Source organism: Barbus barbus, assembly GCF_936440315.1.
Source record: "Barbus barbus genome assembly, chromosome: 30".
Classification (NCBI taxonomy): Eukaryota; Metazoa; Chordata; class Actinopteri; order Cypriniformes; family Cyprinidae; genus Barbus; species Barbus barbus.
In genome coordinates, this window is record NC_136758.1 from 2736658 (window position 1) to 2761564 (window position 24907).

At 38.8% G+C, this 24907-nt stretch overlaps 2 protein-coding genes across 2 annotated transcripts in view; both read right to left on the bottom strand.

Annotated features, from left to right (window-relative positions):
• Positions 1-1318: 1318 nt before the first annotated feature.
• Positions 1319-3304, bottom strand: LOC306850087 (gap junction delta-2 protein-like; the record flags this gene model as incomplete). Its single annotated transcript, XM_079385527.1, has 2 exons — positions 1319-2177; positions 3234-3304. 2 exons carry the CDS (start codon positions 3302-3304, stop codon positions 1319-1321), a joined length of 930 nt encoding a protein of 309 aa, XP_079241653.1.
• Positions 3305-12138: 8834 nt separating this feature from the next.
• Positions 12139-24907, bottom strand: part of aqr (aquarius intron-binding spliceosomal factor) — a 65704-nt gene continuing 52935 nt past the window's right edge. The window contains exons 32-35 of the mRNA XM_079386589.1: positions 19313-19398; positions 18290-18455; positions 17001-17114; positions 12139-12508 (exon numbers count right to left, since the gene is read on the bottom strand). Coding sequence (XP_079242715.1) covers positions 12263-12508; positions 17001-17114; positions 18290-18455; positions 19313-19398 — 612 coding nt within the window. The 3' untranslated portion in view covers positions 12139-12262. The remainder of the gene's footprint in view (positions 12509-17000; positions 17115-18289; positions 18456-19312; positions 19399-24907) is intronic.

The following is a 24907-nucleotide window of genomic DNA, read 5'->3' on the forward strand; positions in this document are numbered from 1 at the left end:
ATAAATATATGATGGCATAATCATAAAGAACCATTCAAAGAGGAGAAACAAATGACATCTTAACGATCAGAAGTTAAACAATAATGCACCAGACTTTGTTTCTGAACAAAGCCTTAAACCAGTTTAAAATGAAAGCGCACGCCTGCTCGAACACGCTTGCATTGTCATCGAGAGTGGAAGAGATATAGCAGGCGTGGGATTTTCACTTAATAGTACATGAATTCCAAAACAAACTACTCGACTTACAAATATTGCTGGAAGTGCTGGGTGAAAAACACATTGCTGAAACACTGTTCTGTCATTTGTTAGCGAGAAAAGACGTCTGTCCTGTGTGGAAAAAGACCAGCACTTTATTTCCACCTGGCCTTTTTTCAAAACGAAAGAGGAGGAGGAATGCATTATGCCATTTTCAGTTCATTTACAGCAAATAGAGCTAAAGCAAGTCTGGACGCAGTAAGCATAATTCAAGCAATAAATCTGCTTTATGGATATGGTTATATTCTTCAGAATAGATTTTATATGTATATATGCATATATTTATTTACAAGTATGGCACTTGATTACACTTAAGCGCGATAAAACACGTCACAAATGAAAGCAGAGGGCGCTTTGGTGTTGAAATTAAGGAAATCATCACAGACTTTAAGCGTTTGCAGCAAATTCACCCCTGCTCACGCACACACACACACACACACACAAGGACACGACAGCAGATTTGCAATGAAGCTCATCACATAGCCTACGTTAAGGTCAATGGTGCTGTACAGGCAACCAAAAAGAAAGAAACCGTAGCAGAAGCGATAGTGTTGGATACATGAATGGTTTGTCAAGACTCTCCCGATGTGCGATATTATGTCAGCATCACGTTCACTTTTTAGTGCAAGACGCATTTACTCCCTTCAAGTACAGTAGAGCAGCTGGCTCGGTCACACTTCACATGTCAGTGCTCATGTCACAGCAGTTGTCGTTGAGCCGCTTGTAGTTTACCGTAATTTAATCATATAGCATGCATTGTGTGCAACACGGACAGTGTCATGTCAAGTGTCACCGCAGCTTTTAGAGAGGCAAAACGCATTCAGCTATCAGCATTTGCTCTTTGTGTACGTCTCAGAGTACAAACGTTGCTAAAAAGTTGCATTATTCAGTAGCGAACCGCTTTACAAACGTGTTTGTCGTCCACAGTTGCCAATGGAGTCTTTAAAACAGTAACAAAAAAGTCCTACCCCGTGTTCTTGCAATGAACCTTACGTGGCGATGGGACTCGTCCACGGTTTCGATCTCGGCGGCACGCAGGCTTCGGGTTCTCATTAAGCACTCGTTACACATAGGCGGAGTCACTGGACTGAGTGCGGCCGAAATTGGGCATACTCATCCGGGGCAAATCCTTGTTCCGGATCTCGTAGATGGACTTCCTGCGGGCCCTCACGCCCCTCACGGCCGTTTTGATCTTCCTCCAGCCCAAGTGATTGAGCTCTGCCAGATTGAGGACCACGCAAAAGCCACTGACCGCAAACATGAAGACGAGGAACACGGTTTTCTCCGTGGGTCTGGACACGTAACACTCCACCTCCTTGATGCACGGGTATCGATCACACTCGTACACGGCGGGCACGTTGAATCCGTACAAGAAATACTGGCCCACCAGAAAGCCGATTTCCAGAGCGTTTCTGAACACCACCTGAATGATGTAAAACCTGGAAATGCCCTCCTGCCGCCGCATTTTGGACTTGCCCGGTTTCTTGCCCGAGCTGGGCATTTCTTTATCCTCCAGACAGTCGGGCTCGGCTTCTTTGGTGGAGTTCTCCGTGTTCTGCAGTACTCCATTCATGATGGTGTTCTTGATCTTCTGGTTCTTGGCCTCCTCTCGTTTCAGGGAATCCTGCTCCTTACTATCCAGTGCGAGGAGGACGGTGGCGGTGGAGTAACGTCGCTCCTTTTGCTTGGCTGACTGATGGACCGAGTACGTGATGAAGCAGAGACTCGGCGTGCAGACCATTATGATCTGGAAAACCCAATATCTGATGTGAGATATGGGGAACGCTTTGTCGTAGCACGCCTGGATGCAGCCCGGCTGCAAGGCGTTACAGACAAACATGGTCTGCTCGTCATCATACACTGTCTCTCCCACTATAGCTACGATTAGGATCCGGAAGATCACCACCACAGTGAGCAGGATCCTAAAGAACAAGCACACAGAAAAATAAATGTGTCAATATAGGAGCCTGAGCTGCAGGGAGCTGTCCGGTGCTGAAACCGGGCTGCGCTTCATTTCGCTCTCACTGAATGCTGCATATGGATTATGCAGATAGTACATGGTATGTCATGTTTGATACTGTATTATTGCGAATTTGAGCACGGTGTTTCACAAAGCATCACACCTCCCAATTGCTTTAAATGAAATACAAAACAATCACAAATAAATAGGAAAAGTTCAATAATAAGGGTAGGATGATGCCCAGTGCTGAAAATGTGGTGCATTCTCAACCACTGAATGCTTTTATTTTAGTTTCACTTAAAACATGATGCTTTATATTTTACATATACAGACACGACGTAATTGCCATATGTTTCCCTTCATTTTGTGAGAATCATTGCGCACAGTTGGCAAAAAGAATCACTTTGCATCAAAAGGTGGCTTCAAATAAAGCAATAAAATAAACTAATACAAACAAAGGTATAAGTGGCAGGTTTACTATTGATAATGGGTTATTAGGGAGCTGAATAAATACAGGTGCGTTCGTAACCAATGATGAACGATGCATTTCAGTCACATTTCACCGAGGGTCAATAACGCGATATTTTACAAATGCGTTGTGAACATGCTTTTTGATTTGATTTGATTTGATTTGATTTTCTACGGTATTTGAAGAAGGTGTAATAGCCGGTAACGCCTTTTTTGTGCACACCTGGGAAGAAGCATCGCTCTGCGTTCAAGCGTGGTTTTAAATGAAGCAAAAAATATTAAAATACATAATAAAAAATAAAGCTGTCCATATAAGACCAGTTTAGTGTCGTTTAAACTAAAGGGTGCTGAAACCAGTCGCCTTCACAATTCAGTTGCATTATATTTTTCATGTGTACTACGCAAATATTTTTTGGTAGGTCATGTTTGTTTGTTATCCTATGTTATACTGTATTTTAAAGGGTGAAATGGGCGACTACACCCGTTGGCAAGGATAAAAAGGTATTTCGAGCTGAATCTCGGCGTCAGATGCTCTGACATTAGCGCTTACCTTCCGATCATAGTGGAGTGCTGCTGGACAGCAGCCTCCAAGAGCCTCTCTAGTATGGTCCATTCCCCCATCGCTGCTCATCCGCAGACTCTGCTCCAAATCCAGGGAAAAGCGTGAATATTTCCTCTTACTGTCCGCCGTTATGAGCTGCGCCAGCTGTGGCAGTGCTGATGCTGGAAGATGCCACACTTCTCCTCGTCTTCCAGTCTGGAGTGGAGTCATGTGAGCCCTCCTATCTTCGATCTCCGCATCAGATTGATGGTGTGGGTGGAGGGCGGCGGGCTTTAATATGGCATCAGTGCCGTGGAGAGCCCTGCTGCGTCATATGGGGCTTTATCTCGAGCTGCCAAAACGCGCAGATTTCATATGTGTGATGATGTTCATACGCGGGGAATGAAGCCGGATTCGGACCGGTGATGCTGAACTCATGTCATGGTGAGGAGAGCGGAGGTGACCTCCACCTTTTTTTTATTTGGGGGACTTGAGAGGCTCACACTTGTCGCTGTGTATTCTGAAAGACGACACAGCTGTTGGAGCGCAATGTCCTTGAGTACAGTGAGGACCTTCAGCTGCGCCCTGTTCACATGAAGCAGCAGTGTAAACCAGCTCTGGGCTCTGGACACAGTGAGGGGAAAGTGTCAGCTGATTCTCTGCTTAAGTAAAGACACCTTTGGTCCCGCCCATCGGACGAAGACATGCGCGCTTCCGCCAAACCATCTTTTTTTAAATGATAATAATTTTTTTTTTTTTTTGCAGTTTGACTATTTTAAGGGACTACAGTGTCCCCGAAGATATTTGTTCACTTTGACAACCACAAAGTCACAATTTTTTGCCTTCATTTCATAACACTTTATCATTTTTTTTTATCACCTCAAGTCTTCATAGTATGCTTGATATCTTTAAAATGAATGCCATTTGCATTGATAGGATACTTTTTGAAGACAACACGTCACAACATTTTATGTCTTCGTTTTTAACACTTTATAGGATACTTTTTAAAGACAAAATGGTTAGTTAAAAGACATTTGGCTAATGTACAATATTTGAATACACATTTTATTTTGTAATTGTGGTAATAGTATCTTTTGAGATGTAGATATTTTAAATGACCATCCATCAAAATGCTATTCTGGCAGTTTCATTCATTTATTGAGTGATTTTAGCAGGAAAGATAGAGACACCATATTACCTGAGTGAAACAGATTCAAGCCAAGTCTGCAAGTACAGGTGACACAGCAAAAATGAAAGCTGTTTTCCTAAACACTGTCCCACTATACACACAAACAGATGTTTCCGCCCCAAATGCACATTGTTGGCATGCTGATGGCTGAACAACATTATGCATTATTGACATTGACAATGAAATCAAAGTATGCATAAAGAAAACAAAAAACAAATCTTTGTACAAAGCTGGCAAAACTAGACCAGTCCAAGAATACTGGAGATTACATTCTTCCTTAATAAAATAAAAATGTCAGGTTTCAACACCGGTCCCATTCTGACATCAGGAAGAGGGAGAGATGAACAGCTCAGCACGAGAGAGAACATCAAGAATCTGCCTGGAATATTCAATGAAACAGACTGTGCACGAAAAATGGTGCTGAACTAGATCAATACTGTATGCTAGCTAAGAAAAAAAGTATTACATAGTTATTCCCTCAATTCTGAGTGATTTGCTTTGTTCATAGATCAATGTCAGTAAATAACATTTTAGAAATACACCAAAATTCTGGTCTTTTTTAAACAATTATTGCTGAATAATACTGATGCAATAAACTTCCGGCTATTTTTTAAGAAAATTGAACATGAATCCACACACAGTCAGGAGGGTTGTTCTGTACGTGTGAGGGTTAACAGATGGACGGATGGACAGATAGATAGAATGACAGACAGACAGACAGACAGATAGATAGAATGACAGACAGACAGACAGACAGACAGACAGATAGATAGATAGATAGAATGACAGACAGACAGATAGATAGATAGATAGACAGACAGACAGATGGATAGAATGACAGACAGAGACAGACAGACAGACAGAGACAGACAGACAGACAGATAGATAGATAGATAGATAGATAGATAGAATGACAGACAGACAGATAGATAGAATGACAGACAGATAGATAGAATGACAGACAGATAGATAGAATGACAGACAGACAGACAGACAGACAGATAGATAGAATGACAGAAAGACAGACAGACAGATAGATAGATAGAATGACAGACAGATAGACAGACAGACAGACAGACGGATAGAATGACAGACAGACAGACAGACAGACAGACAGATAGATGGATAGAATGACAGACAGAGACAGACAGACAGAGACAGACAGACAGACAGATAGATAGACAGATAGATAGAATGACAGAAAGACAGATAGATAGATAGAATGACAGACAGATAGACAGACAGACAGACAGACAGATAGAATGACAGACAGACAGACAGACAGACGGATAGAATGAAAGACAGACAGACAGATAGAATGACAGACAGATAGATAGAATGACAGACAGACAGAATGACAGACAGACAGACAGATAGACAGACAGACAGACAGATAGATGGATAGAATGACAGACAGACAGATAGATAGAATGACAGACAGAGACAGACAGACATATAGACAGACAGACAGACAGACAGAATGACAGACAGACAGATAGATAGAATGACAGACAGACAGACAGATAGATAGAATGACAGACAGATAGACAGATAGATATAATGACAGACAGACAGTCAGACAGATAGATAGATAGACAGATAGAATGACAGACAGACAGACAGATAGATAGAATGACAGACAGATAGATAGAATGACAGACAGATAGATAGAATGACAGACAGACAGATAGATAGAATGACAGACAGACAGACAGAATGACAGACAGACAGATAGAATGACAGACAGACAGACATATAGACAGACAGAGAGATAGATAGAATGACAGACAGACAGATAGACAGACAGACAGACAGACAGACTGATGGATAGGCTGTCAGGTGTGTGACTCTGGTCCTGCAGAGGGCAGCACTGAATGAGCTGCTGGAGATCTGAAGGTTTCTCTGGTTACACTGCATGGATCTGCAGTTCTTCCTGACGGTTCCTGATGTCTCTCTAATCTGACACCACAGTCAGTCTTCAGTTACTGCCTCCATACAAACTCAGCACAATCCCACGTGAACTCACATTTCCTCTCAAATCCTGAACCTACGGATGAAAGCGAGCTCTGATTCTTCAGACATGAGACTAAACATGTCCCTTAACCTGCCAGCAGATTTAAAAATAGAAACATTTCCACTTTAATATTCATCAGAGATGATTATTATTCTCAACACAAATGTACTATTTCATCATCACTCCTAAAACAACCTGCCCTCAGAGCATCACTCAGTATTTACATATCAAATTTGTGGAAAACAAATGCCATTTTGGTAACACTTTAGTCTAGGGATTAATTCTCACTATTAACTAGTTGCTTATTAGCATGCATGTGACTAGCATAATAGCTGTTTATTAGTACTCGTAAAACACATAGTAATGCCTTATTCTGCAAGATGATATTGTAGATTTTTAATCTTTCCCCCATACCCAAATTTAACAACTACCTTGATAAATATTTATGAGCAGTAATCAGGAGTTTATGGAGGCAAAAGTCATAGTTAATAGTCAAGTCAAATTGCCTTTATATAGCGCTGTTAACAATACAGATTGTCAAATCAGCTTCACAGTATTAAATAGGAAAATAGTGCGTAATAATGCAGAAGGACAATAGTAAACACTCAATGTTTAGTTAAACGCAGTTCATCACTGAATTCAGTGATGTCATCATCCAGTTCAGTTCTAATAGTATCTGTGCAATCAGGTCGACGATACCGCTGGAAATGAAGAGTCCCCAACTAAGCAGGCCAGAGGCGACAGCGGCAAGGAACCAGAACTCCATCGGTGACAGAATGGAAAAAAACAACTTGTTTTTTGTAACCTATAATTGTAACCTGAGAATTGACCCCTAAGCAAAAGGCTGTCTGTGTATTTTATAAAAAATTTTTTAAAGAAAACTTTATGCATTTTTTCTCTCTCTTTCTCCACAACGTTTCACAGCTGGACTTCTTATTACCATCAGATATTTATTGAATCATTAGTAAAATCAGGGGATATTCAGGATATTACAGGCTTTCTATTTTTCAGCAGCCATGATTTCAATAACAGAATATATATATAAGCATAAAATGGCTGTTGTATTTAATACATGTGTGGTGTGCAAATCACAAATTTCATGTTTCTTTGGTAGATCAATGCAAGTTCGGTTTTAAAATTTTAATTGAGCCGTTTTCACATTTAAAGGTTTTCACATTTTTATTAAGTTTTCTTTTTTTTTTTTCAGGTTTTGCTTGAGTTATTTTAGTACATAAAGTTAAAGAAAATGCACTCAGAAAAAAAAAAATATATATATAATTTTATTTCAAGTAACAAAAGTTTTAGTTAAGTATAATGCTGCGGTAGATGGAGCTGAAAATCAGTTTATTCATTAATCTGTGGGAATAATGTGAATGTTGCACTTCTCATAAGTATTTGACATGACAGTACAGATTGTTTTTCTATCAGACTGTTGACAAATCGATTTAAACAGAATAATCAACAATAATGCACTGATACAAACTCTCACTTCTGCACTTTCTTGACCTGAAATGGACTGTTTTGTGGCCTGTATAGAGACTCGTGGCTGGTTTTGAAGAACTGCATCTTGTGCCCTGGACCACGCAAAGGTTTCCAGGTGGTGGTCTCATGAAGTCTCTAGAGAAGAGAGGTTAACAAACCCTTAAGAGTTCAGTACCAGAAAATTGTTCAGATTTTTCATATTCAAACAGCCTAAGAGAAAGAGATACAAAGAGGAAGCAAGAAAGTGTCACTAAAGCTTTAAGGAAGCGTCATGTTTTAGTCACAGAAATCAAAGGCACAGTAAACCGTCAATAACAGTTCATGTTGATTATTAACACAGCTGAAGTGAAGAGATGTGGAGACTGAGCACTCTTCTTGGCTATTGGTCTCAGCACAGCGATTTGCCGTGCCGCATGTTCTGGGCACACTTTCGACCCAGATTGGCCCCCTCCATCAGCAGGTCGGCCAGCCGGTCCAGACCCACGCAGACGGTGAGAGGGGCGATGAGGCCGTACAGACCCCCCAGCATAATGCTCAAGGGCCAGCAGAGAACCAGCAGCACCAGCAGCCAGACAATGCCCCAGAAACACGAGCCACACGACATCCTCCGCTGCAGGAACACGAAACACAGCTTTTTAACATTTCATTCACGCACTACTCTTTTTTTCCCCCCCAAAGTCAATGCATAAAATTTACCAAGCAGTGCTCTTCTCCAGAGGAAGAATTTGGGTTTTAATTAGGATGCAAACACACTCCTGCCTTCAGAATATTAATACATCTCTGCAATAGTTTCAGTGCTAATGAGAGCAGTAATTAGGAGAGAGTGACATCAGATACATCACTCACTAAAAGGTGCCATAGAATGAAAGACTGTCTTTACCTGTTAAATAATAACAGTTCCGTGCATGGAAATGACATACAGTGAGCCTCAAACACCATAGTTTCATCCTTCATATGTAAATCTCGTGAATAAAAATGACCACTGAAAAACAGGCGAATCAGAACATAACACCGACTGTGACGTAAGAGTCGGGAACACTACGCCCCCAACATTTGCATAAACCCGCCCTTCTTCGAGGCCAGGCGCACCATCAGAAGCTCTGCAGGTATTGTGAAGAAACAAGCGAGGAGAACAGCGAAACTGGCAGCCCATGGAAATAAATGTTATGTTCCAGGCTGTGCAGGGGATGTGAAGCGCAGGAATGGGTTGGTGTCAGTTTTCAGAAAGGCATGGCAAGCAAATAACGCGAGCCACTAAAAGGACATGGTCAGCTCGTAGCTAGCTGTAGCCTGTTACATTACAGTACATAAGATTTCACTTCCCACATAAACAGAGTAAGGAGAGATGCCTGAGGATGATGGTGAATGATTTACAGATCCTGAGCACCACTGACAAGCATCTGATCTTGTAAAATGTGTGGTAAGTGAAGTGAAAGTGAAGTGACATACAGCCAAGTATGGTGACCCATTCGTGCTCTGCATTTAACCCATCCAAAGTGCACACACACACAGTGAACACACACCCGGAGCAGTGGGCAGCCATTTATGCTGCTGCGCCCGGGGAGCAGTTGGGGGTTCAGTGCCTTGCTCAAGGGCACCTCAGTCGTGGTATTGAGGGTGGAGAGAGCGCTGGACATTCACTCCCCCCACCTACAATTCCTGCCGACCCGAGACTCAAACCCACAACCTTTGGATTACGAGTCCGACTCTCTAACCATTAGGCCACGACTTCCCAGTACTGTTGCTCCATAATATAAACAGTTTGTGTGATCGCGTATCTTGAAAGTAAAACTATAACGCGATTAACCGATCGTTCAAAAGCAGTTTCAATGCCTCGCGTATTAATAGCGGCTCCCTGATGCCCACATTTGATATACAGTATAATTACCCGACGATATAACTGCGAGAGAAAGTATTTAAATATATATTTTCCTCCCTGTGTTTCCTTCTTGCTGAAGAGCCGCACTGTGAAACAGCCAATCAGAGCAGAGCTCATTATTATTCATGACCCTATCAAATAAGCCAATAACAGACCGTTTCATTCTAGGGAGAAACAGAAACCTACATTTAGTCATCGGCATCTTGGACAGCCTGAGAGTGTTTCTTCATCAGGTTTGTATAAATGTGTCTCTGCATCAGTGTCTCACCAATAGATGCTCTGCAGTGAATGGGTGCCGTCAGAATGAGAGTCCAAACAGCTGATAAAAACATCACAATAATCCACACCACTCCAGTCCATCAGTTAACATCTGGAGAAGACAAAAGCTCCGTGTTTGTAACATAAATCCATCAAGATGTTTTTAACTTTAAACCATCGCTTCTGGCTAACATACAAGTCCATAATAACGCTTCCTCCGGTGAAAAAGTGGTCTGGTCTGAATCAGGAGAGAAATCTGCACAGATCAAGCACCGTTTACAAACCAAAACAAGACTAAACAAATATGTGGCTGGATTTTGATATGGACATTATCAGTGGAGGAAGCGTTATTATGGACTCTGGACTCATATTTTGTCCAGAAGCAAATGTCTTGGATTTATTTGTTGCAAACACGCAGCTTTTGTCTTCTCCAGATGTTAACTGCTGGACTGGAGTGGTGTGGATTATTGTGATGTTTTTATCAGACTCATTCTGACGGCACCCATTCACTGCAGAGCATCCATTGCTGAGACACTGATGCAGAGACACATTTATACAAACCTGATCAAGAAACAAACTTCAGCTTAGATGGCCTGAGGTTTAGTACATCTGGATGTAAATCTCACTGAAATTTTTTGAAGAGGTGGCCAAATTAATTCAGAGCATCTGACAGAGCGCTGGACGGAGAAACCAGCTTTCAAAGGGTATGATCAGGAACTACATCAGGCTTCACAACATTTCCTGCAATAATAATGCAGTATTTCATCCGTTAATTTGTTGAATGAAAATAGTTCACAGTGCATTAACTTATTAATTTAGGATTTTAAAAAAGTTAGTAAATGTTGACATTAACTGATTAATAAATACCGCAAAGCATTTATTTACTGTTCGTTCAAGTTGGACCTTATTTTAAAGTTTACATAATGCATTGGTTTGTTGTGATACATTTTTTTGTAACCTTTTTTCCATTGATTTATTTTTTTTGCTCATTAATTTGCAGCAAACTTTGGAATCATTTCAGTTGATTACAGACACACTGAAATAGATTTAGGTGCAAAAGATTTACCTTCATATGATTTCTCTTCGCTTTAATGACTGAGCAAAAAGTGGCACTTCTAACCCAACTGAGAGTAATGCTGTTTTTTACAGCAATGCCATTGAAAATGTGAGCTTTCAAAAGGAAAAGAAAAAACAACAGGGCATTTCATAATTTTAAAGGTATTTTGATTTACTTACATCTTTTATGCACTAAATGGGTAGGTTTAATGGTATTAAAAAAAGAAAGTTCATAAAATGGCAATTGACAAACCAGAAGGCATGTGATCAGTGTGCGGTCTTTTGTTTCAAATGTCCATTTACAAAACCCATTCTGCAAGCTGATGAAACACTACATAAAAAATACTCTTTAAATCCGTCTTAAAGGTTAAATCACATTTAGCTCATCCTGTTGTGTTACTGACCAAACACTGCAAGTCTTGAACTGATGTAAATGAAAGCACTTACTGGGAGCGACTGTTGAGTTGCGTAATAAATTCTTCTTGAAAGATCTGTTAATGTTTCCTGGAGTTCCTGCTGACAGACGACAGAGACCCTGATGAAGCTGAGTTTCCAGCAGTCAGTCACAGCTCTGGCAGCGCTCAGGACATCTGGAGAAAGACGTCTTTCACGAGTTACACAACCAACACATTCATGTGATCTACACTCAGATATGTGCTCAAGTTCACCGTTTACAGAACAGGGATATTACCATCATCTAAAACTAAAACCATAAAAAAAATAATAATAATTTGTTAAAGTTGAATTCTAAAAAAATCATTAATTAAACATTAAAGGAAATAAAATGTATTATTTTATTCCAGGTAGTTGCTAAGGCAACATTTCTCATTTTAAGTTCAATTTACTAAAACAACAAATGTTTTTTAAACTGTTAAAAAAAACTAAAAAAAATATCTAATTCAAAATATTACAATATTAAAATAACATTTGAATGACACAATCTAATGGAAAACTGGCTCTTGGGATACAAAATTAAGATTTTTAGGGGAAAAATATGGTGTGCAAGATAAATGAATAAAAGGCATGACTTAAAAAGTGCATTTTTAATTAATTTTTTTATTACAAAAGCCCTCTTACAAAAAAACTGAATGAACATTCAACACTCAATGTTCGTAAACGGTAATAATCTAACAAAAACATCTGTAGGTGAATGAGGTTCTCTAGGCCTCTCCTTCCTCATCACTGTCGCCGCTGTCGCTGTCTCTGCCTGGGTGTTCAGGCATTTTAGTATGATCCTGCTCTTCCTCATCCTTCTGGTCCTCAGCCTTCGTCTGTTCCTCCTCTTTCTCAGCGGCCGTCGGCTGCTGCTCTTCACTCTGACTCTGAGTCTCAGGACCCTCTTCAACGGCCTCCATGGGCTCTTCTGAATTCAGCCGCTGACGAGGAGGATCCAGGAGCTGCTGCTGCTGCAGAAAGAGAAGCAGTAAATCAATCAGTATGTCGTGAATCAGACCCTGCACCGTTTGAAAGAAAGGATCCCCCCAGTGCGGTTTCTTTGAGTTACAATTTTTTTATGCATCTTAATTTTTCAGCATCTCATTGTTAACTTGCAGTGCATTCACCAGCATCTGTAATATTTTGTCCTCTTAAAGGGGTCATATGATGTGATTTAAAGTTTTTCTTTCTCTTTGGAGTGCTACAAGCTGTTTGTGCATAGATAAGATCCCTGAAGTTGCAAAGATTAAAGTCTCAAACCAAAGAGGTATTCTTTATAAAACTTCAGACTCGTCCACGCCCCCCTAAAACGGCTCATTCAAACACGGCCCCACATCACGTCATGTCTACGTCACTGTGTGGGAAGATTTGAAAAACACCGCCTAAATGTATACGCAAAAAAAAGGTGGAACTATTATTCTGTCTGTAGTATTGTTGCTGCCGCTGGCACCATGTCCTGGAGACGCTGCGTTTCGTTGTGAAAGTGAAAGTACTTTGTTTAGGCTTCCAAAAGAGGACACAACTAGAAATCAGAGGTTAACCTGTTAACCTTCACCCCCATTTGTGGCCTCGCAGGTGAAAATAACCTACCTAAATTAAAATGGTAACAGTTTGTGACAAAGTGTGCTTACACAAACAAATTAGGTATCTTTGGAAAGAAGAGACTCTGGGCTTTACTATATATCATCCAGAGTTGATAATGCTCAAAAAGATAAAAAGTTATAGGCACTGACGTGCCTTGAAAAATATTTTTCCACACTGAATGTTTTTTTATTTCATATACAAATACATGAAATAAGTCCTGGAGCAATCCAGAAAAGTAATGGATCGAAAGCCACTTGTCTCATGAGTTCATATTTCAAATTTGAAGAAGATACCATGAAAAATGAGATTCCTGCAATATTTTTTCTGAAACTATTTATAGTCCCCCCCTCCCCCCTGTTTGAGGAAAAATAACCACCAAATGGATTGCAGAATTATGCAAGCTATTTTAGTCATTATACATGTTCCTGCATAGTTTTTCAATTATAAAATAATAGACAGATTTATTTGAGCACTAAAAAATACAAAAATAATTATTTGAGTAATAAAAAGGAAAAAAAATTGAAAAAAAATGCTTTGTATATAGTATGTATACTGAAGTATTCTTCGTTATTCGTTATTACAATGATAAATATCACTGCCAGACGTGAAGTGATATTGCCAGACATGGTCATAGAGTCAGTAAACACACGCTGATGTGCTTCCATTCAGATGATGATCATACAGATGGGCCATATAATCAATAATAGCTGATCAATGAATCACAATGATAGCCGTCATAGAGTCGCTAATAAACACGCTGATGTGCGTCCATACATATTATAATCATGCAGACACGGCCACATTCCCCACACAATACACACACACACATATAAAAAATGTAGAAGAAAAAAAAAACAGTTTTTTATGGATAAAGCAGATCGCTAAGTTATGCCCCGCTCAGATGACAGCGTGCGTCACTGCCGGCAGGAGGGAGCGCCAAATTCAAATAATCTATATTCCGCTTTTCTGAGACTTTTTTTTCCGTAGACGGTCTCATTATTTTTGTAAAACCGTATGCTGTAACATCGTTTTGTTTTTTTACCACCAAGACGCTGTTTTTGAGCGTAATTTATTCCATAACGGACGCGAACAATAACTCTCTGAAGAAATGAAACGTAAACAAAGGAATATTCATCCTTATTACTTTACTTACTTACTTTACTTTAGTCATTTAGCAGACGCTTTTGTCCAAAGCGACTTACAAATAAGAAAAAGTAACTAAAACTAAAAAGTTACAACTCTATAAATACTATCTACCCACATATTTAAGAAAATAAAGAAATTAAATAAAATTAACACATGCATATAACAACAACATTTCAATAATAAACATATCAATGAAAAAATTAAATAAAAAGCTACTACTATCCCTTGCCGGTGTCCCTGCCCGGTGTAGTCGCACGGTAGAGTCGATGGTCTTTACACTCTTTGGTCTTCACACTAAGAGGGCTTCACACGACGACTGCCGCGACCGCTGCCGCGGTATAATAACCTTTATTATACCAAACCAACAAATGATCATTTCAATTCAGCTGGACCCACTTTCCTGTTTATCAACTACAAATGGCCAAGCAAGTGCACACACTGACAAGATACACGATACAGTACGAGACCAAACGCGATTTCAGCAACTCTCATCCTTATTACAACGTTATTGTTTCACTGGACTAAAAGTGCTCGCTGGGATGTTGTTCTGTGGACCCTTACCTCTCTAACTAAACTGGGATTTCAGCAGTGGACGCGTTTGTGGCTCGTTATTACAATGATAAAGGTACGTACGGCTTTTTTACTCTGCGTGTTTGGATGTGTACTGCTTACACAAATGTAGCAAATTTGTGCCACTCATTCCTTATAAGCTTTCCATCGAAAAACAGCGATCTGTCGTCGATGCTTGAGGCTTAGACCCTCAGAATGATATATAGTTTGACAAGATTAACTTTGTCCCGTTTCATTTATTCTATTAGAAAACAATGACACATGCAAACAAAGATCGTTCAGTGCGAGGTCGCTCTGGTGAACGTTAACAGGTTAAGTTGTATTTACAACTCTGTTCAACGCAAATATTCGAGTGTGCAGCGCATTTTACGGAGGACTATTTCCTGAACCTGGAAGAGTTAGCTACAATGCCAGCTGTGCACAAAGGCTGTTTCTATAAAGTGGGCCAATTCCAACTTTGCAAGGACAGTCTGGTGCTTCTGACTCACAGCCTGTAAGTATGTTTCTGCTACTGACTAATCAAAAGTTTTGAGCAGTGTAGAGTAGTGCTTGTTGTTTGTCGTTTCTCCGATCACAAATGCAGACATGGGCGTAAAAAGAAAGTATAAGTCATTATAATCAGTAATTATGTCCCCACTGGATGCAACAAATGCCTCGTTTATAATGGGTTTTATTGTTTTTGTGTCATCGCGCCGGGACACGGCATCACAATATGGTAAGGGGCGTAACATTTCAGTCTCACGCTTGAGGTATTCGGCCAATCACTACGCACTGGATAGCTGGCCAATCAGAACACGCCTCGCTTCTCAGAACGATGAGCTTTGCAAAAATCAAGGCGTTTCAGAAATGCGGGGCATAGAGGAGCAACAATAATGTACAGTATGTGGACAATAATGTTTTTGAATATTAAACCACAAACACATTGCATTACACCAAATACACAAAACAATGTTCTTTTTTAGCAACATCATATAACCCCTCTAATAAAACATTTTTTTGTTTTTACTCATTTACTGCTTTGAACCAACACTGTCTATATTAACATTCTAAACCCTAAAATGAGTGTGAAAACTATATTTAGAAACAAATTTACAGTGCAATTAATAGAAAATGACAAATAAAAAGTTTATATAAACCACATATTTAAGCATAATCAATGACTATTTATGTTATACATTTAATTGGTTCGAACAAAAACAGCAGATGGGCTGAATGAAAATGCAAATTCATTCTCTGGCAGTAAGAAATGCAGAAATACAGCGGTTACCCCAGTTAGTTCTTTACACAAAGTTAGAAGCACTACTTTACTGGGCATCATACAGCACGCAAAATGCAGTTAAACCGTCTTTAAAGTCAGTTCCCTTCAGTTATGCATTACTGGATTTGCACAAATCATGTGAATGGAAATTCAATGTCAGAATGGCAAATAACTTACTCTGCCTCTGACACAAGTTCCGTTAAAATCCAAACAAAATAATATCTATAACAATTACATTTTTTATGAACTGCCATCTGAAAATTTAGTTAAACTGTACAGAAACTGACCTAAACCGGGCTCAAAACCCAAAAGGACCCATCGGGACCTTGCTTTATTCATGGCAGAACATTTTACAGCATTGAGAAGCACAGCTGCATCGCATGAGAATTCAGCCAATGAGTGAAGCGAAGCACCAGTTTAATTAGCATGAGGCTCTGACGGTCAAAACAAGACATCCAAACTACAACAGACCAGCCGTTTATTTGCTTCAGAAGGTCCTACTCGTGTTCACCTGCAGTGTGTAATTTTCACAGATGCTACAAAATCAGGCTTGAAGTTCTTACTAAATCAAGTAATTTTAATTTTTTAAAGTGTCAGCTACAAGTGCTTAACCCTTAAATAATGTCGTCTGATAACCTCAGAAGGTCAAACTACATATTATATGAGCTGCTTAAAATTGGTCTGTTTGGGGTTTCAAACATATAAAATCAAAATGAGACTGAATCACTCTGCAGGAGTTAACTCACTTTGCAACACACCGGATCATTTATCGTCATAAACGAGAGAAAACAAATAAATTTTTATTGCTTAAAGTCATGTGACACCAATTTGTGCTCTATTGAAGGATAGTTCCTCACATGTGCATTATACGTCAGAAACGTCTCTGCAAACATGAGCACACTTACTTGTCTGTGCTGCTGCATGCTCTGAATCATGTGCATGTACATGTTGTAAACCAGGTTAGCCATCTCCGGCATGTCCTTGACTACCTGATCAGGCTGGGCGGATCGCTCCTCCGTCTGGATGGAGAGAGAGAGAGAGAGAGAGAGAGAGAGAGAGAGCGAGAGAGAGAGAGAGAGAGAGAGAGAGAGAAAAGAGGAGAGAGGCTTCAGCAGTTTTCCAGGAAACGAAAATTCTCTTTCGCTCGGTCACAAGACTCAAATTTAAAACAACGTGCCAACATATACGTTTTTTTCCCCTGAGACAGAGACAGAGAAAACTGACTGATATAATTCAAACCTAGGTTCAAACCGCTGCAGGTTGAATATGAGCTATATTATTACATTAGTATATATTTTAACCGTTTTGTTCAATAAAACCATATTATTTGGTTTGGATATTTTATTTGAACCAATTAATTATTGCCTCATTGCTACTATATATGTATTTTAAGTCATTTTTAAGTCTATTATTCACTTAGGTTTATTTTCATTACCACAGAAAAGGATCCAATTAATCAATTAATCAAAATAATCGTCCGATTACTCAATTACAAAAACAATCGTTAGTGACAGCCCCAGTGGATTTTCAACTTATATTTAAATAATTGTTTAACAGCTAAAATACTACACTACCCAGGATGCTGTACAGACAATCACACCAATCAGCAAGTCACGGTGAAAAACCATGCCAAAAGAGCTTTGTAAGGAACACAAACTCCTCAAGCACCACACATGATGCAATCGGCAAACTTAAAATATAGCTAGATACAATAAACAACTGAGTAGTTTAATATTTCTCGATCACCTTTTTCCATTTCCAAAATAGACAGTCAACAAGGTAAAACACTGGTGGGGCTTTTACAAGATGGAGAAATTTGATAGAAAGTTTGTGTTTCAATCAATACGGTGAAGCTAAACTCAAGTTTTCACCACATATTAGCTCTTTTCTGTCAAACCCCAGATAAAATAAGAAGAATAAGAAGTGCAAGGTGAGTGTAAGGGTGTTTGCAAAAGCTGTTAGAAAATATGCTTTATTTTTGCAGTTCAGCTAGGTGACACCAGCAGTGCAGAAACAGCACAATTCACCTATAACTTATTAATGTTTTTTTTTTTTTTTTCTCTGCGAGGCACTAATACTCTACTGCAACTGATTGATTTTTGAAACTATTGCAAAAATCCCAATTTGTCCAGCAAGCCGAGAGCCCAGACACGAGGCGAGCCATCTTGAGAAGTGGCGTGCCGGCTGTACTCACAGAGCGATAGTATTCCTGGGGCCGGATGTGCAGCTGCAGAGGTCGGGCGGTCAGCTGGCTAAAGGCTGGCGTCAGCTCATAGCAGTTCTGGAAAAGAGACACTCGAGCAAATATGTAGAGGCCGAGCCTCGCACGAGACATAGCCACAACCAGACGCCGCACGTCTCTGATTAAAGAGGAAGGAGGGAGACAGAAAACATCAGTTACTTCCTAGAACATTGTTCACAATCAGATCAGTGGATCAGTGTTATTTTAACATACTATTGTAGTTTTTGTTAATATTTTGAATTTAATTTGACATTTTGTTTACACTTCAGTTTTAAAGGTTGAGTCATTTTGTTTTTATCATTTTTGTTTTAACATCAATATCAAATTAATTTTATTTGTTAATTGCAGTTTTAGATACTGCAGTCCTTGAACTTTAAACGAAAATGAGAAATTTTAACTAGCTGAAATAAAAAAATATAAATTTAACATTTTATTTTATTTCAATTAATATTTATATTTAAAAAAAGGTAACAATTTAGACATGATTAATTAATGAACTATTTAATTGTTATGTGTAGCTAATATTTTAAACAATAGCTTTAAATATGCCTTAGTCAATTTAAAACGTGACTTGTTTTGTTCATGGTTATTAAGGTTATAAAACATGGTTATAAAACAGTTTCATAACTTAACCTGAAATAAAATATTACAAATTTAATTTCAGATAGTTTCCAAAGCAACGCATCTCAATCTCATTTAGTTTAACTTACAATAAAAATTAATATGGGCATATTTAAAAACAACAAAAACAATTATTAAACCTTAAACTAAAAATAATAAAAAATCTAAATACAAATTCTTAAAAAAAAGTATCTGAATGATAGCAAAATAACATTGATTTTGCTACATTTAACCACATTTTTGAAACCAGAATTAGATGGTTTTAAATAAGCCACATTTGCCATTTTAAAGTTATTTTTCTTACTTTAAACTACATATTTGAATAATAATTAAACAGCCACAGGAAGCACTCACCTCAAATGTCCTACGGCTCTGGTGCGGACCAGCGAGAGGATGATGTAATCGTTCTGTTGACCCTGGAACCTGTCCACTGTGGTCACCTACAAGACAAAGGGCAGTCTGTTATATAAGCAACTCCGTGGCTCTTTCCAGTTTAATGAGGGTTTATTTGAACTGAAGAGCATTCTCTGCATTGGTTTAGTGTTAGTTAGATTTGGACACTACTGTCTGCTCAGATGTAGACTTCTGAAGTTATGGACTGTCACCTCATCTTGTTGAAGGCATGATGAACGAAACTCTCATTCCCATCTGAGTGTCAAAGGAGAGATCATGTGTGCATCTCAGAGTGTGATCAAGTCAACAGGACTCTTCCTTTAGCTCAGAAACTCAAACTCTCTGACTGACTAAATCATCAAATATCATCAACCCCATGACGAGAAAAATCACTCAAACTCAGCAACATTTCAACCATAAGTTCTTTCATGGGCTACATTTCATATATTCACTTGTATCTTCATAAAATCTTCCTTTTAATCACACAGCGCTTTTGGGCCTCTTCAGCTGAAACTGGATCTGTGGACGACGTCCTACACGAACACACACTTTTCTACTTGGAAATCTGTGACAGCAAAAATGTCAAGATGGAAGGAAGTTAATATTTGATTTTCTCCATTTGATTCGACACATTATTTAAAACAAACACAAGACTAATGCTAAATGGTGTAATATTGTTCAATATTTAGATTATATCATGACCAGGAATGACAAGTGAGCTGCTGTCTTTATTCAGAGGCCTAGCATTATAAAGTACATTTGCATTTAGATTTAGTCATTTATCAGACACTTTTATCCAAAGAGACTTACAAATGAGGACAATAGAAAAACACGTAGCCTAAGTGCTGTAACAAGTCTTGTTTAGCCTAACGCAGTACACCTAGCAAGGTTTTTTTTATATTAAATAAACGGAAAACACGTAGTTAGAACAGAATTAGAATAGAGAGTGCTAGAGATAGAGGGTCAAATAAAGATGGAAGAGATGTGTTTTTAGCCGATTCTTGAAGATGGGTAAGGACTCGGATTGATTTGGGAGGCCATTCCACCGGAATGTAAAATTAGACGCAATGTAAAAAGTAAATGCAATGTTTGTCCAAAATTACTGAAGGGAAACATACACGGTTATACAGATAATAAGCTTGCAAAAAAAAAAAAAACATTTGCTTAACTAGTTGGAACCAATTAACAGCAACATCTGCTAGTCACTGAAGTATTGGCTTGTCAAGCACTGAAAACATGTTGAAATGTGTCAGACCTACACTGTGCATTTGGTTAAAACTGAACACAAAGCCTGATTTTGTGCAGCACAGAAAGCAGTTGTAAAGCACAGTATTCCTGACTGTTTCAGCACATACAGTTGTGGTCAGAATTATTGAAACCCTTGGTAAATATGATCAAAGAAGACTGTGAAAATTAACCTGCTTTGTTAATCCTTTTGATCTTTTATTTAAAAAATTCACAAAAAGCTAACCTTTCATTGGATAATAAGAATTTAAAATGGGGGGAAATCTCATTATGAAATAAATGTTTTTCTCAAACACACGTTGGACACAATTATTGCACCCCTAGAAATTCTTAAGAGTAAAATATCTCTGAAGTATACTCCCATTCATATTCACAATTTTGAGCACTCCAGGGTGATTATGAACATGAAATTATCCAGCCATGGCTTCCTGTTTCACAGAAATATGAATAGGAGGGAAAACAAAGCCCAAATTCCCTTAATCATCCATCACAATGAGAAAAAACAAAGAATATATTTCTGATGTGCAGCAAAAGATAATTGAGCTTCACAAATTAGTGAAGTGGCTTTAAGAAAAGAGCTAGAGCAGTGAAAATCCCCATTTCCAACATCAGGGTAATAATTAAGAATTTCCAATCAACATAAAATGTTACGAAACTGCCTGGAAGAGGACGTGTGTCTATATCGTCCTAATGCACGGTGAGAAGGAGCGTTTGAGTGGCTAAAGACTCTTCAAGGATCACAGCTGGAGAATTGCAGAAAATAGTTGAGTCTCGGGGTCAGAAAACCTTAAAAAAAAATTGTCAAACAGCCCCTACATCACCACATGTTGTTTGGGAGGATTTCAAGAAAAATTCTCCTAGCTCATCCAAAAACAATCTCCAGCATATTCAGTTATCAGACAGGACTGGCACTTCAAATGGGACTGGCTTCTATGGTCAGATGAAACTAAAAAATGAGCTTTTTAGCAGCAAACACTCAAGATGGGTTTGGTGAACACAGGGATAAAAAGTACCCCATGTGTACAATGAAATATATTGCTGTATTTGTGATGTTGTGGGCCTATATTTCTGCTGGAGGTCCTGGACATCTTGTTCAGACACATGGCATCATGGATTCTATCAAATACCAACAGATAAAAAATCAATAAGTGTCTGACTCTGTTAGAAATCTTATAATGGGCCATGTTTGGATCTTCCAACCGTACAATATTCCAAACACAAACCTCAAAAACAACACAAAAATGGGTCACTGAGCACAAAACCAAGCTTCTGCTGGCCATTCCAGTCCTCTGACCTGAACCCTGTAGATAATGAGTGAGGTGAACTGAAGATGGAGCTGTGAATCTGAAGGATCTGGAGTGATTCTGGATGAAGGAATGGTCTCTGATCTCTTGTCAGGTGTTCTCTAACCTCATCAGGCATTATAGGAGAAGATTTAGAGCTGTTAAACTGACAAATGGAGGTTTCAAAAAGTATTGAATAAAAAGGTGTCGTTAATTGTGACCAATGTGTATCAGAGAAAAACATTTATTTCATAATGATATTTCCCCCCATTTTAAATTCTTATTATCCAATGAAAGGTTAGCTTTTTGTGAATTTTTTAAATAAAAGATCAAAAGGATTAACAAAGCAGGTTAATTTTCACAGTCTTCTTTGATCATATTTACCAAGGGTTTCAATAATTCTGACCACAACTGTATGACTATGTTCAAAGCGACTCCACAGAATTCTCCCCAAAACCAGCCCAGCAGTCCGTCTGGATCTGCTCATGACATTACAGCAGAACGTAGAGACAGCCTAGCGTTTGATTTCCTGTGGCCGCGTGTTAACACAGGCTGGTGTCTCATTATCATTCTGCTCTTCCTCGGTCTCGGTGGCTGGATCTCTGCCTCTCAGCAGATGGTGTCCGATGTGAAATTCATCAGCGAGTCTCGAGGAGTGCGGACACGTGCTCTGCTCAATACATGACCTGCATACTCAAGCGAGACTGGCCCATTTCTGTAATGAAGAAATGTTAAATGCTAACAAGGGACTGAGCCTAACTCATCTTCAGCAGAGCAACCAGTTTAACCCTGCAAAGGAAAACGAGTCTGATACAGGCTTTACACACTACGCTATTACAATTAATCAGCTGCGTTCTTTAGAAGAGACTGACACTGAAATACCTTTCATATCTTAAAGTTCAGCCAAAAATTACAATCGTCATCATTTACTCAACCTCATGTTGCTTCAAACCTGTATGATTTTCATTCTTCTTTTGAACACAAAGGAAGATCATTTGAAGAATGCTGGTAACCAAAAACTTCCATCGTATAAAAAACATTGTATGAAATTCAACTCGCCCTCATTTGTCATTACTAGTGGTGCACAAAGCAGACAAATCAAATAAATGTACAAATAACCTAATACAATTCTGCCCCAGTACATTTTAGTATTGAACAAGTAAAATGAAAGCACTTTATTTAAAATCTTTACTTAAGTATTAAATGTAAAAAGTACTGATCAACGAAGGGGTGGAAAAAAGCAGACTTAGAATATCACATTTATTTGTGCATTTTTATTAAATTAGGAGTATTTATTAAATTAATTAAAACAAATGTATGTTAAGCATACAAAAGTATTTTAAGAGTCCAAGTCCATTGAGGGATTTTTCTCTTCTTACTCTTACTTTAGTTATGCTTAGTGAATAAAGATATTGAAGACATTGGATATGTATTGATCTGCCGTTTTTACAGCAGGTTAAGTTCACAAATAACTGACAGTCAAGACCTAAATACGATTTTCATTTACAATAATTAATACTTAACTCTGCACTATTAACTTTTCACGCCATCAGGTCTTGGTTCATTTCGAGTCGGTCATGAACGATTCAATGAACTCACTCTGATCAGATTGAATCAGTGAGCTGTTGACTCGAGAACAGCTGCAATCGAAACGGTCTAATTCACAAATGAATCATTCGGTGCAATCTGCGAACCGATTCAACAGGTTTACTGAAAAGAAACGATTTCCGTATCACTAACACTTCTCAGAGCTGGTGTCGATTTCTTCACGATATGGTTTTATGAAATGCTGTGTAGTCAAAAGTAAAAGTTTACCAGAATAAAAACACTGATAAAGTACAGATACAGCATCTCACAAAAGTGAGTACACAAAAATATATAAAAATTTTTAGGATATCTTCTCAAGGGACAGGACCACACAAATGAAACTTAGAGTAGTCAGTGTGCAGCTTGTATAGAAGAACAAATTTACTATCCTCTAAATATAACTCAACATATAGCCATTATTGTCCAAATAACTGGCAACAAAAATGAGTACACCCTAAGTGAACATGTCAAAACTGTGTCCAAAATGTCAATATTTTGTAGGGGCACTATTGTTATCTAGCACTGCCTTAATCCTCCTGGGCATGGAGTTCACCAGAGCTGCACAGGTTGCTGCTGGCATCTTCCACTTCTGCAACCTCTTGCAATGCTGGCAGCACTCATGCGTCTGTTATTTGAAGCCAGCTTCTGCATCTGAAGCACAGCACAAGGGCTCAACTTCTTTGATCGACCCTTGCGAGGCCTGTTCCGAGTGAAACCCGTCTTGGAAAACCTCTGTATGACTCTGGCCACTGTACTGTAACTCAGTTTCAGGCTGTTACTGATCTTCTTATAGCCTAGGCCAATAATTCTAATTCTCAAATCCTCAGAGAGTTCTTTGCCATGAGGTGCCATGTTGAACATCCAGTGGTCAATATGAGAGAATTGTACTCAAAGCACCAAATTTTAACTGCTCTAAAACAAGATACACAAATTTTTATGGTCCTGTCAAGCAGACAAAAACATGAACATGATGAATAGGACGTGGCTTTGCATGATTAAACAATGTTATCACTTAGGGTGCACTCACTTTTGTTGCCAGTTTTTTTGACAACAATGGCTGTATGTCGAGTTATTTTCAGAGGACAGTAAATCTTTACTGCTATACAAGTTGCACATTGACTACTCTAAAATATATCCAAGTTTCATTTTTATAGTATTGTCCCTTGAAAAGATATTCTAAAATGATTGCCGAAATATGAGGGGTGTACTCACTTTTGTAAGATACTGTACTTGACAAATGTACTCACGTTAAAATACCACTGGTCACTACAAACTCGTGATTTTTCTTTTGTATCAATTGAAAACATAAGATGTTAGGAGACCTACGATATCAGGCTCAAAAAATGAATCATATGACCTCAGAAGACTGAAATTGATCATGGACAAATGTTATGGCCCCGTTAACTTCCAGTGTATGAAGAGCAGCTCGGCACTCTTAAAT